Raw genomic sequence first — 17,084 nt, 5'->3', positions numbered from 1 at the left:
AAAAATTACCAAAATTTGGAGAATACCAATTATGCAGTTTAATTTTCAGGTAGGAAACCAAAGAACACTGCCCCGGGATTGTGTAGTTCTCGGAGCATTCATGCTGAATTAGCCATGAGGCAAGCCAAAAGTACATTGGGTAACTTTCCAAGTCATGGGACCTCATAGATCATCCTTGCTGAATAATGTAAGTTTATTTCATCCATGTTAATGATTTCAGCAGTTCTCTTCTGACAACTAAGAGTGGCACTGTAGTTTGCCAGTTTGTTAATTATCTTATCTGCTTTATGTCTCTATGCCTCCAAATAATTCAACATAGCAGAAGAGTTAAGCAAGTGCAAGTACACCCGTCCAAGGGCTATAGTTGTAAGGACAGCTTTGCTGGGGACGGTGAAAGCAGCAGATGTAGATAGTGATGGCAGAATACAATTCTGTCTTTATCTTGACCAGACTGCGTCAGGCAGCCAAAAAGGCACATTTATTGGGGAGGAAACTAATTTCAAATGGAATTGGCAACCCTTGATTAAGGAGGTGGGAAACTGACCATTGTCTCAAATGTGCTTTTTCAAAAGGCAACCTGAATTTCTTAGTTTTTGCTTGAGGATGTTTCGCTTCTCATCCATGAAGCTTCAAGGAAAAAAAAGAAAGTCCAGTTGCCTCTTGAAAAAAGCACCTTTGGGATAACCATGACCTGGATGTCTGAGAATCTCAATAGACATGGAATTGACCATTGCTCAGAATTTGGTTTCTTTATACTTATTTTTAAAAATCCTTTTTGGTGGGATTGCCTTAACTTCCAAATTATTCTTCTTCCCTATAGATACAGTGTAGAAGGTATGTAGCTCATCAGGGGCTTTGGCTAGGCCCAGTGACCTCACCCAACTGCTCAATTTCCCATCCAGTGCCAATGGCTGAGTTACTCTTGCAGAAGGAAGCTGCTTTCTTTAATTAAACAATGCCACCATTGAAATTCTTTTGATATAAAAATTGTTCTTAATTCATTTTTTAATTGTACTTTCTTTCAGAATATTGGACAGTAGCAAATCTGAAAAAAATCAATATAGGAACAAATGAATCATAGTCCTGACATCAGTATAAAAATTTACTTTTTTCAGCTTAAAAAAAGAATTTCATACGCATTCATACTTTCCCACATATATCGATTTCTTAAAGTTGATTATATAAGATTATTGTATATTTTTATTCAGAATATAATATATCATCTTGAATCAAACATGGCAGTAGATTTCCTCATTTTTTAAAATGCAAAACAACTTACAACTTCCAAAAAGCTGCTTCCCAAGAGTTAACTGCAAAAATGGAAGCGTTTACAGCAAGTTGAACAGCTGGGAAGTGAGGGATTCCATCCACATTCACAGCTTGCTGTAGCCAGTGTGGACATAAGAAGCAGCCAGTGCTCTTTGACAACTTAAGTGCCCTACATCTCAGAGTTGGGAAAATATATGGATTTCCTCATAATTTTACTTTTTAAAATAAAAACAGTTTAGGAGACTAGCTTTGAACAGGCTTACTCTAGGACGATAACATGTTAAGTTGCTAAAACTACTCTATTACTATAATAGTAAAGTCTTGTAAGTATTCTAAAAAACATTTATTAGGAGATAAACTGTTATCGGATAGAATTCCCATCAATCAGATTTGTATTTTTTATATTCTCTCTAATCTTACTATTTGCTGTCTGTCTGTCTCTATCTATAGTTCAGGGTAATATTCAGAGCAGCTGATGAAAACTATTCTACAAAAGCTTATGTCACAACAAATTTTGTCTTTACAGTGCTACAATACATTTTCATTTTGCTGCAGTGAAATTACAGAACTCTGCCTTTTGAAATTACTGGAGACAATTTGAGTGCCAGACTGAGGAATGCTGGTATACATAAAAACGTAACACCTAATACTTGTGTGCATTTGAATTTCCATCCAACTATACTGTAAACTGTAAATCAGTTTTATTTGCTAATGGAAAGAAAAAAGTCCACTACAAACCATGATTTTCCAGATATAACATGCTGTTGCTAATAGAAATGTTCTATATTTCATTGTATTAGCAGGGTGCTTTCTTTTTCATGTCACCATATGCCCTGATTCCCTGTATTATGTAGGTTTGAGTAGAAACACATTCTGTTTTGAGTTGAGCAGGAAAACGAGATCGAAAATTATGAAGTTATATGTTATAGAACAAACTGACTAAATGATTTTTTAAAAATTATTTTTGACTTTTGAGAAATAGTAATTGTAAAGAAAAAAATATAATATTCCCATCAATTCCTATAATATGTGCAATTGAGAAGAGTTGGAAAATATCCATGTACCATATGTTGGAATCTCATCTGTGGATTAAATCAAAGCAGTATGATTTCTAAACAGAAGGCTTGTATGAAATGATTACTATAAAATAGTAACATCTCCAGACATAATGACTCAAATGAATCATGTTTGGCATTTCACAAAAAGAAAAATATGTTAATTTGTTTTAGAGAACGTGAAGAAAGAGCTTACATATCTGCTGCAGGATGGAGCCTGTCAGAAAAGCAAAACAAAATAACCCGTCAAAGGGTACATTGCCATACTGGAAATAATTCTGTGGATGGGTTTACACATTAAACCCTAACTTTGACAAAAAGTTTGGAGTTTTCACAAATCATTGAGTTCACACGACAGGCTGAACTAAAAAATGCCCAAGTTTCATTTTATCCTGGTTTAACAAGTTCCAGTTACTTTTCAGTGAGAAGAAAAGGTACCGTATGAGGTAGAGGAATGTTTCAGTATAAACTCAAGGAGAGATTACAGCTGTGAGATCTTTACATTTGATCTTAGGCAAAAGAATTGATGGAACGTATCCTTATATTAGGGATCCCGATATAAGGAAACATTTGACAACCGGTAGGCAGAGAAAGAACTAACCAATTTGCCCCTCTTCTCGTGGCTTATTGCTCTATCAATTCCCGTGGGTTATATATATTTAAAATCGTTTATTTTGTGCACAATTCACCTAGGCCATAAATCAAGCACATTGTGTTGGTTATTTATTTACTAATGTTCAAGGGTGGCGTGAGTAAAGCTCATCAATGCTGACATCTGCCTGAAGGCCTCCAGGTCAAGCAGATTCTTCCTATGAGCCTCCAGTTTAATATGCCACATGACTAGGATTGTATGCCAGATCTTGGGATCTTCTGGGAAATTAAAATGATTGCTCTCAGGAACCCCTGGGTGGTTGATACTATAGTCAGGAAGTTCATTTTATCCAAAGCACCCTAAGAACTAAGTATGTTTAAAAGTGTTTATGTAGTCACATGTTTATTCTTAAAATGTAATTTATTTAATGCCTTGAAATTAAACTTAAATAAAACAGTCATGAACTTACTTCATTACAAATGTACAATCATATTCTTCTTAAAATAATTAAAAATAATTACAATAAAATATAACACTTTCTGTTAAAAATGAAAAGGAACTGAACTGTTGCTGACCCGTTTTTAAATCTGGCAGCTCATCCTGCTACACTTTTATTTTCAGTATTAATCAAAGGTGGAAAAATGAAAGTACTAAATCATAATTTTCTCTAATACATAATATTTTAAACATCTGTCTGCTGAATTTTCTGTCAATAACCATTTTTATCTAGAGCTACATGCTACATCAGTATAATATTAACCTACTGATAAATAAAGGGAGATACTGACAAAATGTATTTTCAAATTCCAGAAATCATAGGGTTGGGAAAGGTGGCAATAGCTGGAAGGAAAGAGAGAAGCTATAGTTTTTAATACAAGCAGATCCTTTTAATGAAAAGGTTTACTCAAAAAGATCTACCAACCAATAATTTCACTTGGTATGTGAAAATGTGTTTCTCGTAAAATTTTATTTATTCTTTTCCATTTAAAAAAAAACTCAAGGCAAAATGTATACGGGACACAATACAAAATATTAATTGTGAATAATTTGCCTCGAGCAAACATGCATTTTACCTGAGAAAAAGAAAAGGACAGCAATATTTCAACTGTATTCTCTCATTAGGACATTCCATGGATTGGGATACAAGGCACAATGCCTGCTAGAATGGAATTAAACCCAAATGAGCTGCCCTGCATGTATTGGGCTTCAGATCCCATTGTTCCCTGAACGTGTATCCAGGCTGCACAGGGGAGGGGAGAGCTTGTTGCTTCCTGAGTCTCCTCTGTTCACTCCATATTCAAAGCCAACATTTTTATCTTTGTTTTCTTCATCATAAATGAAGATATGTAAGAAGCACTCTGCTTCTAAAATATCTAAGCTCTTTTAAGCAGCAAGGGCATGACTGGCATTGCGGAGGTGGAACAGAGAGTCCTGGGAAGAGGGAACTCAAGGGAGAAACTGGAAGATGAGCACCCAACAACATATAGTACTGTTATGTATCTTATCCAGGGTTTCATTAACCCTGGCCAGGAATATCACCATTTTTTTAGGGAAGCTTAGCAAGTATGTACACCTTTATGTAACAGTTTCGCATTCAAGACCTTATAGCAGAGAACAGATCCCAGAAGGATATTTGGGAGGGCAGATGGTCAATGTGTAAGTTGAATCAAACAAAATTCTCTCTCACTAACAGCAAGGTACACCACTGACCAACTAGTCAGAATGAATGAAGGAATGTGATAAGCAGATTCATAAGGCAAAATCAGAGTAGATCTTCTATTTTTTTAAAGTGAATGAAATAGAATTAACCTGCCTATAAGAATATAGTCCAATTCTGAATGATTTTGAAGTTTTTATTAAAAATGGTAGATCAGAATTTTCAATGACCGATTCAGACATGGTTGACAAAGAATATCATAATCCAGTATCTGTATTTCTTTGTGCAAGGTCTTAACACTTGTAAGTGTCAAAAATAGCAATTTACTGGCCATGACTATTTAAACATGTGGCTATTCAAACTTAGTATATTCTACACAGCACACATTTACTCTGATTAATGTATTAGCTGAGAAATCATTCCGTGCTATCAGAAAGCTGTTTCAAATATTGTATCATTATGGACATGGTGACTTTTTTCTGTTTTAAACAATTTAATGTGTATTCAACTTTTACAATCCAAGGAATTAACCAGTCATACACAACCAGTACAGCAATGACAACAGACAAAGGTCTTAAGCTTATTGTCTATATACAAAAATTCCTTTCACTGCCAAAAATATTTTCCAAGTGAGAGACCATCACGAAAAGTCTCTCATTGGCTGCCACTTGCCCTTATTTCACATGGCTTCCTGCACAAATCTTAAAATTCTGGAAAAAGTCATAATCATATGCTGAGAATGTGTCTCTTGCATCTGCAGAGATCTGCAGACAATTTGAAAAGCTCAGGGGTGACCAGCCCCTTACAGAAATAACCATCTTAGCTTTCTTCGTGAGCTGGCTGCAGGCTGCCATTTTCTCTTTAATCACTTATCCTTTGGAAGCTCTAGCTTGCTTTTAAGCTTTATGTAATCCCTTGTGATAATTTTCTTTTACAATAAGAGGCATTTTCCTTATCTTACAACAGATCTGCTCTACAAATCTCTTCATTGAAGAGAATTAGCTGCCTCCTTTTACTTTGGATGATTTACAAATACATTTTTGCTCTTTGGAACGTGGGTCTGAGTCTGTGTCTATATATAAAACATACAGATCATATATGTATATGTACGTAACTTGATAAAGTCCGGTTTATCTTAAACTTAATCAAAAATCAATCTCAAACAACAAAGCAATCTATATTTCCATCTCCAATTCTAACAGAAGCTATACCTTTTAAAAAGCAAAGTGGATTTATAAATCTCTAGAATAAAAAGGAATTAGTTATCAAATGACCAATTTTGTTAAAAGATGTCATAGACATCTGCATCACATGGCCAAAAAGCTTTAGGTTTCTCTTAAACAACATCTTGCTATTATGAGACTTCCAAATGCATTATCTAATATATCACAGAGAACTAACCATAGTCAGAAATAGTATAGGTAGATCTCAACTTAACAACCATTCATTTAGTGACCAAAGTTAAAACAGCACTGAAAAAACTGACTTACCGTGTGATACTTGCACTTATGACAGCATCCTTATGGTGACATGATCAAAATTCAGGCACTTGGCAACATTATAGCGTCCAAGGCCATGTGATCCCCACTTGCAATTTTCTCAGCTGGCTTCCAACAAGCAAAGTCAATAGAGAAGTCAGATTTGCTTAACGACCACATCATTCACTTAACTGCAGTGATTCACTTAACAACCTTGGTAAAAAAAAAAAGGTCATAAAATCAGACACAATTCACTTAACCACCTTGGTTAGCAGCAGAAATTCTTGTCCCAATTTTGGTGGTAAGACTACCCTGTACTGAATCTATAAAAAGGGCTCTTTCAGTTCTGATTGATAGAGAAAAAAGAAACATAAATCACTACCCTGTTCTTTTATTATGTGTAATATTTGTTTTAAAAGTAACTTCTTATGCTCAAAATAAAAAAAATTAAGTGCAACTTTTATCAAAATATCAAGATTATAAGAGTATTCAGTTAAAGATACATCACAAATATATGCATATTGGTATTTAACAGCACGAACTACAGATTTAAATCCTTAAAAACCTATAAGGAAGTGTAGAAAATTATCCTACTTACCAGGATGCTTAGAGGCTCCACTGTCATCTGTCCTAACCACTATAGGAGACCAGAAAAACAAAACATTAACCTGGCCTTATGATACAAAATATGCCCTTTCAAACTTGCATTACATTATTACATATATATACACAGGACTGAGTTTGCATCACAATAGCATCCAGTTTTGATCACCACGATGTAAAAAAGATGTTGATACTCTAGAAAGAGTACAGAGAAGAACAACAAAGATGATTAGGGGACTGGAGGCTAAAACATATAAGGAACGGTTGCTGGAATTGGGTATGTCTAATTTAACGAAGAGAAGGACGAGGGGGGACATGATAGCAGTGTTCCAATATTTCAGGGGCTGCCACAAAGAAGAGGGAGTCAGGCTATTCTCCAAAGCGCCTGAAGGCAGGATGAGAAGCAATGGATGGAAACTAACCAAAGAGAGAAGCAACCTCAAACTAAGGAGAAACTTTCTGACAGAACAATTAACCAGTGGAACAACCTGCCTCCAGAAGCGGTGAATGCTCCAACACTGGAAGTTTTTAAGAAGAAACTGGACAGCCATTTGTCCGAAATGGTATAGGGTTTCCTGCCTGAGCAGGAGGTTGGACTAGATGACCTCCAAGGTCCCTTCCAACATTATCATCATTATTATTATATATTTCATCATTTGCCCCCACTTCCTCCCATACCTATGATACCATCCACAATTCTCTAAAGCTTTGCATTTACTCCCTTACCAAAGCTGATTCCTAATCAAATATTGTCTTAAAAATACAATTTATAAAGTCCTATTAAATTACTGGTTATATAATACTAATTGCACATTTTAACAATTCAATGAAAAAAGCAAAAGCAAGCCCATCTGAGAAATATTTTTCCATGCCTACAACTATTCAATGCAAACTGTATTTTTGGCATTTCTCTCTAGTCCTTGTCCTTCAAATTTCAGACATTTATCTTAATACCATGCAATTACAGTACATGTATTACACAATAAAAATAAATGCATTCAAAATAGAATCTTAAATCCTAATTCTTTTCTTGTTTTTTATTATTTCCTATTAATTTACTCACATAGAAATATTTTGCAAGAGGTACATGCACTTTATTCATATTTAATTAAAACTCTGTAAAGATTGTTTAACATTTTTCTTTTTTGAAATCCAGTGTGAAAATAAGATGAGGATAATATCTAACAATAAAAAGACATCTTTATTCAGGGCTAAATGCATAAAGCAATCTAAGCATTTGATCTGGGTTTCTCTAGCCAGTCTATCTTTTATTTAAAACAACTTGCTGAGTGGCCCAATTTTTACATTTCGCAAACTATGTTTTTATGTACGCTTTGCCAATTTGTGCAAAAACAAGGGGAAGATATCAGCACCTATCAATTGCGTTGTTAAGTTCCCAGTTCTTTCAGATTTCTTCCCACCAATTTATCTGAAAAACAAGTATTTGCAAACACGGGTAGCCTCATTTCTTATGCCCTTTCATTTTTCATGAAGTGTTTTCAAAAGACTTCAATCAACCTTAATGGTGCATTTTTAGTTAAGGAAACAGAATGGAAGAGAAGTCAATTTAAGCTCCCTGATGAACAAGTGTCTACAGAATGTGGAGGAGGGAGAACCATAAATGGGTTTAGCAAACACAGCCAAGATAAGCAATATGCCGTGAGCAGAGCACTCAGGGAACCAGGCATACAATAGAAGCCGTAAAATACTGCAGAGCCTTTTTAAACTACAGACAATTGGAACAATAGGCTGAGCCTAGACATCTGTGTTAAACTGTGAGGAGGAAGGTGAAAAGGAAGCTGCAGTTCTGTAAAAGGGGGCTTAAAAATAGAATAGAGGGGCTTAAAGCAGAATCAAATAAATGTGGGGTAGTTGACTGGGCTAGAAATCAAAATTGGCATATTTTGTAGTTTAATTCACTTTGTAAGAAATTGTCTCCTTTTAAAAAAAGAGATAAAGGCACTATTTCAAGTGGTTGCTTTATCCTTTCTCTGGAATAAATAACCCTATTTTTATAGCCACCATTTCCTCCTGCGGTGCTTCCCAGAATTATTAGGCAATGTTGCTTTTGCAAAAATGAAATTGTTTAGCTATATAAGCATGCTGGGTGGTGGCATTGCCCAAAGGATAACGACATAAGCAGTAAAAGGCTAAAGGCAAAGGACAGGAAGGCCTGAAGGAACGTTGTCCATGGGGTTGCGATGGGTCGGACACAACTTTGCAACTAACAACAACAACAAAGGACATGGTCCAGGAAGAATATCTCCTGAACTTCTATTTCACAGAAACTTGCTCAGATCTCTCCCTGTGCTCAGTTGATGAAACTTCTCTGCAACTACTCAAGTCTTATTACCAGGAGCAATACTTAAGACTCTGAAATACCAAAGGGGCAGTAGGAATGTTTCAACCATTAGGTAAAATGAGACTGTCACTCATGCAGCAAATTTTGAGATGTGTCAGAGAGAGAATAACTGATCCATTTGGCTCTTCCATATGGCCTGAAAGTGGGGATATCACTTTATTTACCAAAGACAACAGATGTGGGCTTCCTCTAAAAACCAAGATCAAAAATATTTGATGGGACATCTTCCTGATACAGGCTTCCATTCTGTGGAATTTACTTTTAAAAACACTAACCAAGTCCCATGGCTTTTTAAAAGTCGACATAGATGTGATGTGGCAACCATGTTTATTGTTGTTTATGGAGAGCAGCCTTACCATTAGATAAACCAAGTCAGCTGTCTTAGCAGGTTTTTATTCTTGTCTTGACTATATGCATTTGCTGCCAAGTAGAGGGAAAGAGCCAATTGTGACATTTACTGCCTCAGCTGCCAAAACAACTTGCTTGGTCTTGGACATTATATACCATGACTTTGCGAGGAGGGGCTCCATTAGCTGCTGTGCATCAAGCAACAAAATCCTGAGTTGGCCCTTGATGCCTATAGCAAAGACTGAAGAAGACCCGATTTTAAGAAGATCCGAAAAAAGAGTGTATTAGTGTAGCATAAATGTAATTCTCACTTAGCTTGCAAGGACAATATAAATAAAGACATATAGCTTGACTAGTGTCAGAAGCAAGGACCGTGAGGAGGTACCATAGCATGTTCGTTCTCCTTTGCCTGCATAAATATAACAATTCTGGGTTTCAAGTAAGGATGGTGGGAAGGGTGATAAAAATAAACCTATCAACATCTTGGTGGCTTTATCCTGTTCTATAACTGTCTTGGTAGTTGCTGTACTGTATTATCATTAGTTAGGAAAAAATTCAGATTATCAAATCTTTTATGTACTTCCCCATTGCTTTCATTCTTTGGAATGTATTTTTTACTTGAATAGGGAGTGTGTATACAGTTACTCCAATCAGCCCCCAGATTAACTTTCCTTTTGCTGAGTAGAATGGTAGGAATATTTTTACCAACATGTCTGGAGGATACTATTCTGCTTGTGTATTTTAACTAGGTTTGAAATTATTTTAAATTTGTCACTTTTGTATTATTTTACTTGTTCTTCCATGCTGTAGGGATATAAAAATTGAAAGCTAACTGAAAAAAATACATTATTCAATAAAATAGTTTGTCTCATTTTAAAAAAATGCTTTCTTTCATGCTGCTTTATTAAGTTTATTGTTTTGCCATGTGCTGCTTACACGGCAGAACATGAAACTTCTTTTCTTGCAATATTGATGATGGTGATAATGTATTAAACTTATTAGACTTGAGACTGTGATTTCACGAGACTACCCTACATGAAGCAGCATGTATTTTACAACAGTACCTCCATAAATCCTTGACTGGAACCTGAATCACTGGAGTCAACACCTGGTCCTAGACAATCATATTTAAAACATCATCATCATCATCATCATCATCATCATCATCATCATCATAGCAGTACCTGTATAGTGTCTTCATTTCTGTTTTGACTATTATTCATTTATTTTAGCAAATTTATTTAGGTGTCCAAGCAACATTTCAGCTCAGTCACTATTTTCTTGTTTACATGGTACTGCAATTATTTTTATTCTACCTGAGATAGGGAGTTAGCCCTCTTCACTAGCTTAATGCAAAGATAAAGTACATGAGGATCGGTAAGGAGAGCATTAAAGTGCACAAATACAGCCCTCATTATTCTTTTAATGTATATGTCAGCAAGACAAGGAATTAAAAGCGAAAATCAATGTAACTCCAAAAGAACATCTGATTCACGTCTACAGAAAGCATGTTTCCTATCTTTATCCTGTGTGATCCGTAAAGAAGGATTTTCTCTGAAACAATTAATTTGGTGGCCCAAACCATTTTTAAATCTAAGGAGATTTAAAGAAGGGGGACGGAATAAAATAAAACCGCTCATCTTCTTGGTGTCCTTGTAGGCAACCTGATTGCAAGATAATTCCATCGCATGCCTGTTATGCCAACTGCAATGTGGTACTGTATGTAATTGGATTGTAAAGACAAATGGAAGATGCAAGAAATCTCTGCAACCTTCTTTACACTGATTTAATGTCCACTTCTTTTATTCTTCTTTCATTACTTCCTTCTCAAAAGACCAAAACACCTTGTGATAAAAAGAATATAGGGGGCATGATAATTACCTAAAAATTTAGCTCTTCAGTATTTCAACCTGAAAGTGAAAAACGTAGCAAATATGCCATGTCCTGTAGGGAGGGGGAAAGTGGAGCACGAAGACTATTAACACAACTTTCCTTTGTGTCTAGCAGCAATGAACAGATGGTGTGCAATCATATAAAAATCACATACTGGAAGTCTTTCCTTGACAGTCTGATTGTCAAGACTGGTTGTAGACAGGGTCAAGAGGGAGGAATGGCCACAGTTAGGAGGACCCAAATAAGAAGCCAGGGACTCATGCCAATGATGAGAACAATTGGAAATCCAGACAAGGATTTGTTTGATATAGAAATCTTGATAGCCATTGTTAAATCTATAATCTAGCACTTAGTATTACTATAAAAGATTTTTCAAATGGCAGCTTTCCATTAAAAGCAAACACGAACTGGTAGTTGTTTATTTTATTTGCCTGGCAACTTCTCTTCCAATTTGCTGTAACAGATCTGCTACTATATTAAGGTTTAATTTAATAAATTAATAAAGCTATCCATACATGATATATGTCTTAGGTACAGTAAATATAACCAGACAAGAAACCTAAATATCCCACAAATTTAGAAGAAGCTATGAATAGAAGTTTTCCTGTTTATTCTTGCACTAATTATGGATCTAGTCTTACCACTGGCAGTCATTTTCTACTCTATCTCAGAGTGTGACTTAATTATTTCCAATGCTGATACAGCAGAATTACTGTATTACTGTATTAGTCTATTAAGAGGAAGCTGGGTACCCAGGAAACATTTATCTTCTAAAAACCAAACAAAACATTTCACTCAATTACAAGAATGAATGAAACTATTGTTTTAAAAAAGCTATCAAAAGTAAGGGAAGCATGTCTAATAGTTCAAGTGTGAGCATTATGAAACTGGAGGGGAAAAATAGCAGTTTTGAAAATGAGACTGCAGTGAACCTTTGCAATGCTTAACATTTGCCTTTAAAAAAATCAGGATAATCGTGAATAGCCATTCTCTCTTGCATAATTGCATGTATGACTTATTTCTTCATTTAATTATTGTACAATTCTGCTGTACATTTTTTTTGTTTTGTGAAGAGGAAGACAAAAGATAAAAATATTAGAACAGTAAGATAATAGTGATGGCTCTGAAGAATTATTTCCAGATCCTTTTTCATGTTACCATAAGACTAAAAATAACAGATTCCCTGCAATTGTTAGCAGCAGTAGAGTCATGCTTCTGAAATTTCTGGAAGCTTCCATGGTTTTGCAAGATGTCAAAAATTTGACCAAGTACAAAGACCAGATGTAGAACAAGATAAAAATAGATATAACTTGCCTAGAACCTCCACACTGAGATTTTCTATTCAGAATATCACAACAATCAATTGTCATCATACATTTCTGATAATTCCGCTAATTTTGGAAGGCCAACAATCAGTTATCACTGAATTCCTTGTGAAGCTGAAATAGGATTCTAATCCATGAAGGCATGGCAGCTGTAAAGTATGACAGAAGAATGCCTACTTTACCCCTGGAACAAAATATCACTGCGGCTATCCTCTAAATATAACTGTTAAAAACTGTAAATCAAGCGATGATTATTATCTTGATTAGTGGAATTTCAATCCAAAAAAACCTTTATTTAAGATGTGAGAGGGATCTGTGAGTCTTAGTGGACAATCACTTAAATATGAGCCAGCAGTGTGCTGCAGCTGCCAAAAAAGCCAACAGAGTGCTAGGCTGCATTAACAGAGGGATAAAATCAAGATCATGTGACGTGTTAATACCACTTTATAACACCTTGGTAAGGCCACACTTCGAATACTGCACACAGTTTTGCAGAGAAGAGTCACAAAGATGATTAGGGGACTGGAGGCTAAAACATAAGGAATGATTGCTGGAATTCAGTATGTCTAGTTTAATGAAGAGAAGGACGAGGAGAGACATGATAGCAGTGTTTCAATATCTCTGGGACTGCCACAAAGAACAGGGAGTCAAGCTATTTTCCAAAGCGCCTGAAGGCAGGACAAGAAGCAACGGGTGGAAACTAATCAAGGAGAGAAGCAACCTAGAACTAAGGAGAAACTTCCTGACAGTGAGAACTATTAATCAGTGGAACAACCTGCCTCCAGAAGTGGTGAATGCTCCAACACTGGAAGTTTTTAAAAAGAGACTGCACAGCCATTTGTCTGAAATGGTATAGGGTTTCCTGCCTAAGCAGGGGGTTGGACTAGAAGACCTCCAAGGTCCCTTCCAACTCTATTATTATTATTATTATACTGTAGTTGTTATCATCATCATTATTATTGATTGAAATTAATTAGGACCTGCACAATGATGTACCATTGATACAGTGAAAATGGGAGAAACCTGTTAGTTAGCTCAAACTTTTAGAAACTTAAAAAGTGAAAGCCAGCATATTGAATCAACTAATTCTCTCACTAGAAGGTGTTTGACTGCCTGATTTGATTTGCATCTCACTTTTCCTCCAGGAGCTCAGGGCAGCATGCATAACCTAACTATTTTGTCTTGTACATTGGGTTAAGAGATAGCAACCGGCTCAAAGTAGTCTAATGAATATTAATACAGTGCAGAATTAAATATTAGTAATTCACGTTCAGCAGTACAATCTGAATCTGGGTCTTCCTAATTCTAAGACAGCTGTTTAAGCACCACAACACATTTCACAAAGCTAAAGCAATGACAACTACTTTTCTAGTTCTGTATCTTCAGGTTATTACAAACTGAAACTTATTTGTGGCTACAGCAATAGACACACGTTTATACTTTTCTATTCCTGTTTTGTTTTACACTAGCATAAAGAAAAGTTCTGGATAATTTAAAAACTTGCCCCTAATTTGTAAATTAAAGAGTTTTCGAAGATAACACTAGGGAAAAAAATGAATATTTTTTAATGATTTAATGAATTAATTAATGAAAAAAATAAAACAAATTATTCCAAATTAACAAAGTTTTTAGGTTCAGCATTTAATGAATTTGTTTTTGTTTTATTGAATATGATTCCTAGTTTAATATGGAATTACAATATATGCTTGTTTGTAAATTGATTTATATTTGCTTTTAATCCCAAATTACATATTTGGGAAGTTGTATGTTATTCAGAGTCCATTGATTGGAATAGCCTAAAAGCCCTGCAAAGATCAAAAAAACAAATTGGGAAAGGTCAAATGCAAGACAACTTTTTATTGCTTGGACAAAAAAGTGCAGTATGGTAATAGTTATCAGCACAAAAGACTGTATTCTAAAAAATTAGAACTACACCTGCATCACTATATTAATGTAAAATAACTTAAGTCTATTTCGTATCTATTATTGCTGCTGACACTGAATGGATAACACAACCTTTCTGTTGATAATCTCAATTTTTCCCCCAAGGAAAAATATAGCAGAATTGGGTATAAACCATAGTGATCTCAGATACTTTTCACCAGAATTTTGCAAAAATTAGCTACAAAGAACAAGATTATGTCCGTATACAATTCATAATTTTAAAAGTTAATGAGTGAAAAGTGAAAAGCTCTACTGTTTTTGTACTAAAGATGTAATATAAACTGTAGTTTCTCTTCTACATGGTGAGCATCAGCACCAAAATATTCAGCATTATAGGCGTTTGATTCTATGTGTGTGCGCTCGCGTGCACATATTCAATCCTCTTTTCTTCATCTTTTAAAAAAACAGTGTTCTGCATGGCTTGTAATAACATTATAATGAGGCCACTCTGCACACAAAAACTGTCCAATTCTATCCAAGACAATCTTCTAGATTCATCAAGATAGACAATCACCCCTTTCACTCACGTTGTAATAGGAAGATTTTAACCAATACCTTTTGATTGGAGTTGGACTTAAGAGAGCGGAGAGGAAAAAAAAAACCTGCCATGACTTAGCTGGGAGCCTTATTTGAAATGCAATGAGACTGAGAAAAGGAAAGTGCAATTTCCCTTGTGGGCTTGTTGGAGAAAAGAATGAGGCATTTTGTTCCAGTATTCTTAATTGTTTCTGATTGCTGTTTGTGTAGCTCTTTCACTTTTCAAACCTGAAAATCACCTTCAAGTGTTCTACCAGTTCCTTTCATGAGCACTGCCTGTTTTTATATACATACAGCAAATAATTTCCCCATTACAACAGCAGAGGTGTGTTATCTAGCCTTTAAATTTCAGTTTGTTACATTTAAAGAGAATTTAAATAAAAGTGGGAGAGAGTGGGTGGATGCAAAGTGATACAGAAAACACAAGAGGAATTAAGGTGACCAGCTTAACTTGGCAGTAAATGTGCCTTGCCAATTGTTGTCCAGGAATGATTTTGGAGAAGATAGATGTGAATTTTTCAGTAATGAAGGTACCTGATGATAACTCCTGAGGTTTTAATTATTGGCCCAGCCTTCAAATGTTCACTGCACAGCAATCATAACCAACATCCAGGACTGTACCCTACATTAAGTTGAAGAAAGAACCACCACAGTTGTTCTCATTATATTTAGAACCTGCATATCTGCTTAATATAAGTACCACACAAACTGACTTTCACTGCTAAAACAAAATATAAGGGGGGGGGGGACATGATCAGAGAATCAGACAACTAAAATTAATTAAAATAAATAGAACCAACCAAAAATGTAATTAAAAGAATGCATTTTTGCCATTTTCCTGAATATTCTGAAGCCTCAAAGCCACTTAGAAGACCTGTTCCTATATACCAGCGGTTCTCAACCTATGGGTCGCGACCCCATTTGGGGTTGATCGACCATTTCACGGGGGTCGCCAAGCAAGGCTGTCCGCCATTTTTTTCCCTTTTCCGGCGGGTGCCTTACCTCCCTTGAGCTGGGCCAGCTGGTGGTCGGCCTGCTCCGTCTCTGCCGCTTACCAGCTACGCCTCGGCCGGCGCAGGGGGCGGAACCACGCATGTGCGGCGCTCCCGGGCAGGGAAAGTCCTCGACTTACGACCGGTTGGGTAGTCCTCGACTTACGACCGGTTTAGTCCTCGACTTATGACCGGTTTAGTCCTCGACTTACGACCGGTTGGGGGTTGCGGCATTAAAAAGGTTGAGAACCACTGCTATATACCAAACAAATGAGCCTCTGGCAGTGGGGACATCTTCCAAATGTTTAAGTGATCAAGCAGCAAACATGGTCAATCTCTCAGGCCCTAAAACATTCAGGGCTTTAAAGGCAATGGGCTATTAGTCTATAAATTTTATTATACTTTGCACTAGCTTCAAATTATGGTCACAACAGTATAGAAACCCCCTTTTACTTTCTTATTTGCTTTCATATTAGGAGTTTTCCTTACAGGACAGGCAGAAGATCTAGGTAAAGGAACAGTACCTCTTTTCATTGCAACACACTGCTGAGAAGCATGAATGTAGAAACAGATATTCATTGTAATATACAGTAATCAGAGATTGCAAAGACTTAATTGTTTGGCAAGGAATGATGCGGATTTTTTTAAAAGATGGAAGTATAAAGAAATGGGAATAAATAAGACTAAACAGCAAATAATAAGTAATACTGAATTTTTAAAAATATGACAGCAACCCCTACCTTTAATTAAGCCATTAATAAGCACTAAAATAAGGTATTCTACTAGTAATTCCTAAAGTAAGTGTAATTAAAAGTTGCTGGCTCATGCTAATATATTATATGCAGCCAATTGTGTGATTTATTTGTAATTAGATTCTGCTCTTATAATGCATCATAAATGAAATGTAGATTCCACTTTAGGAGCTCCAATTGGTCTAGCGCAGTCCTGCCAAGGTTTGGGCATAATTTGCTAGCTATTCCTGCCAAGGTTGTGGCAGATAAGTGGTTTGATTCTCTATCAATTTCACCA

General features: G+C 35.8%; 1 protein-coding gene across 1 annotated transcript in view; it reads left to right on the top strand.

Annotated features, from left to right (window-relative positions):
- Positions 1-3,381, top strand: part of LRRC9 (leucine rich repeat containing 9) — a 60,210-nt gene extending 56,829 nt beyond the window's left edge. Inside the window, exons 32-33 of the mRNA XM_015823814.1 lie at positions 50-187; positions 1,796-3,381. Of these exons, the coding sequence (XP_015679300.1) occupies positions 50-168 (119 nt within the window). The 3' untranslated portion in view covers positions 169-187; positions 1,796-3,381. The remainder of the gene's footprint in view (positions 1-49; positions 188-1,795) is intronic.
- Positions 3,382-17,084: the final 13,703 nt, after the last annotated feature.

The sequence above is a fragment of the Protobothrops mucrosquamatus genome, unplaced genomic scaffold (genome assembly GCF_001527695.2).
Source record: "Protobothrops mucrosquamatus isolate PMUCROS unplaced genomic scaffold, P.Mucros_1.0 scaffold2004, whole genome shotgun sequence".
NCBI lineage: Eukaryota > Metazoa > Chordata > Lepidosauria > Squamata > Viperidae > Protobothrops > Protobothrops mucrosquamatus.
This window is presented reverse-complemented; position numbering and strand designations above follow the sequence as displayed.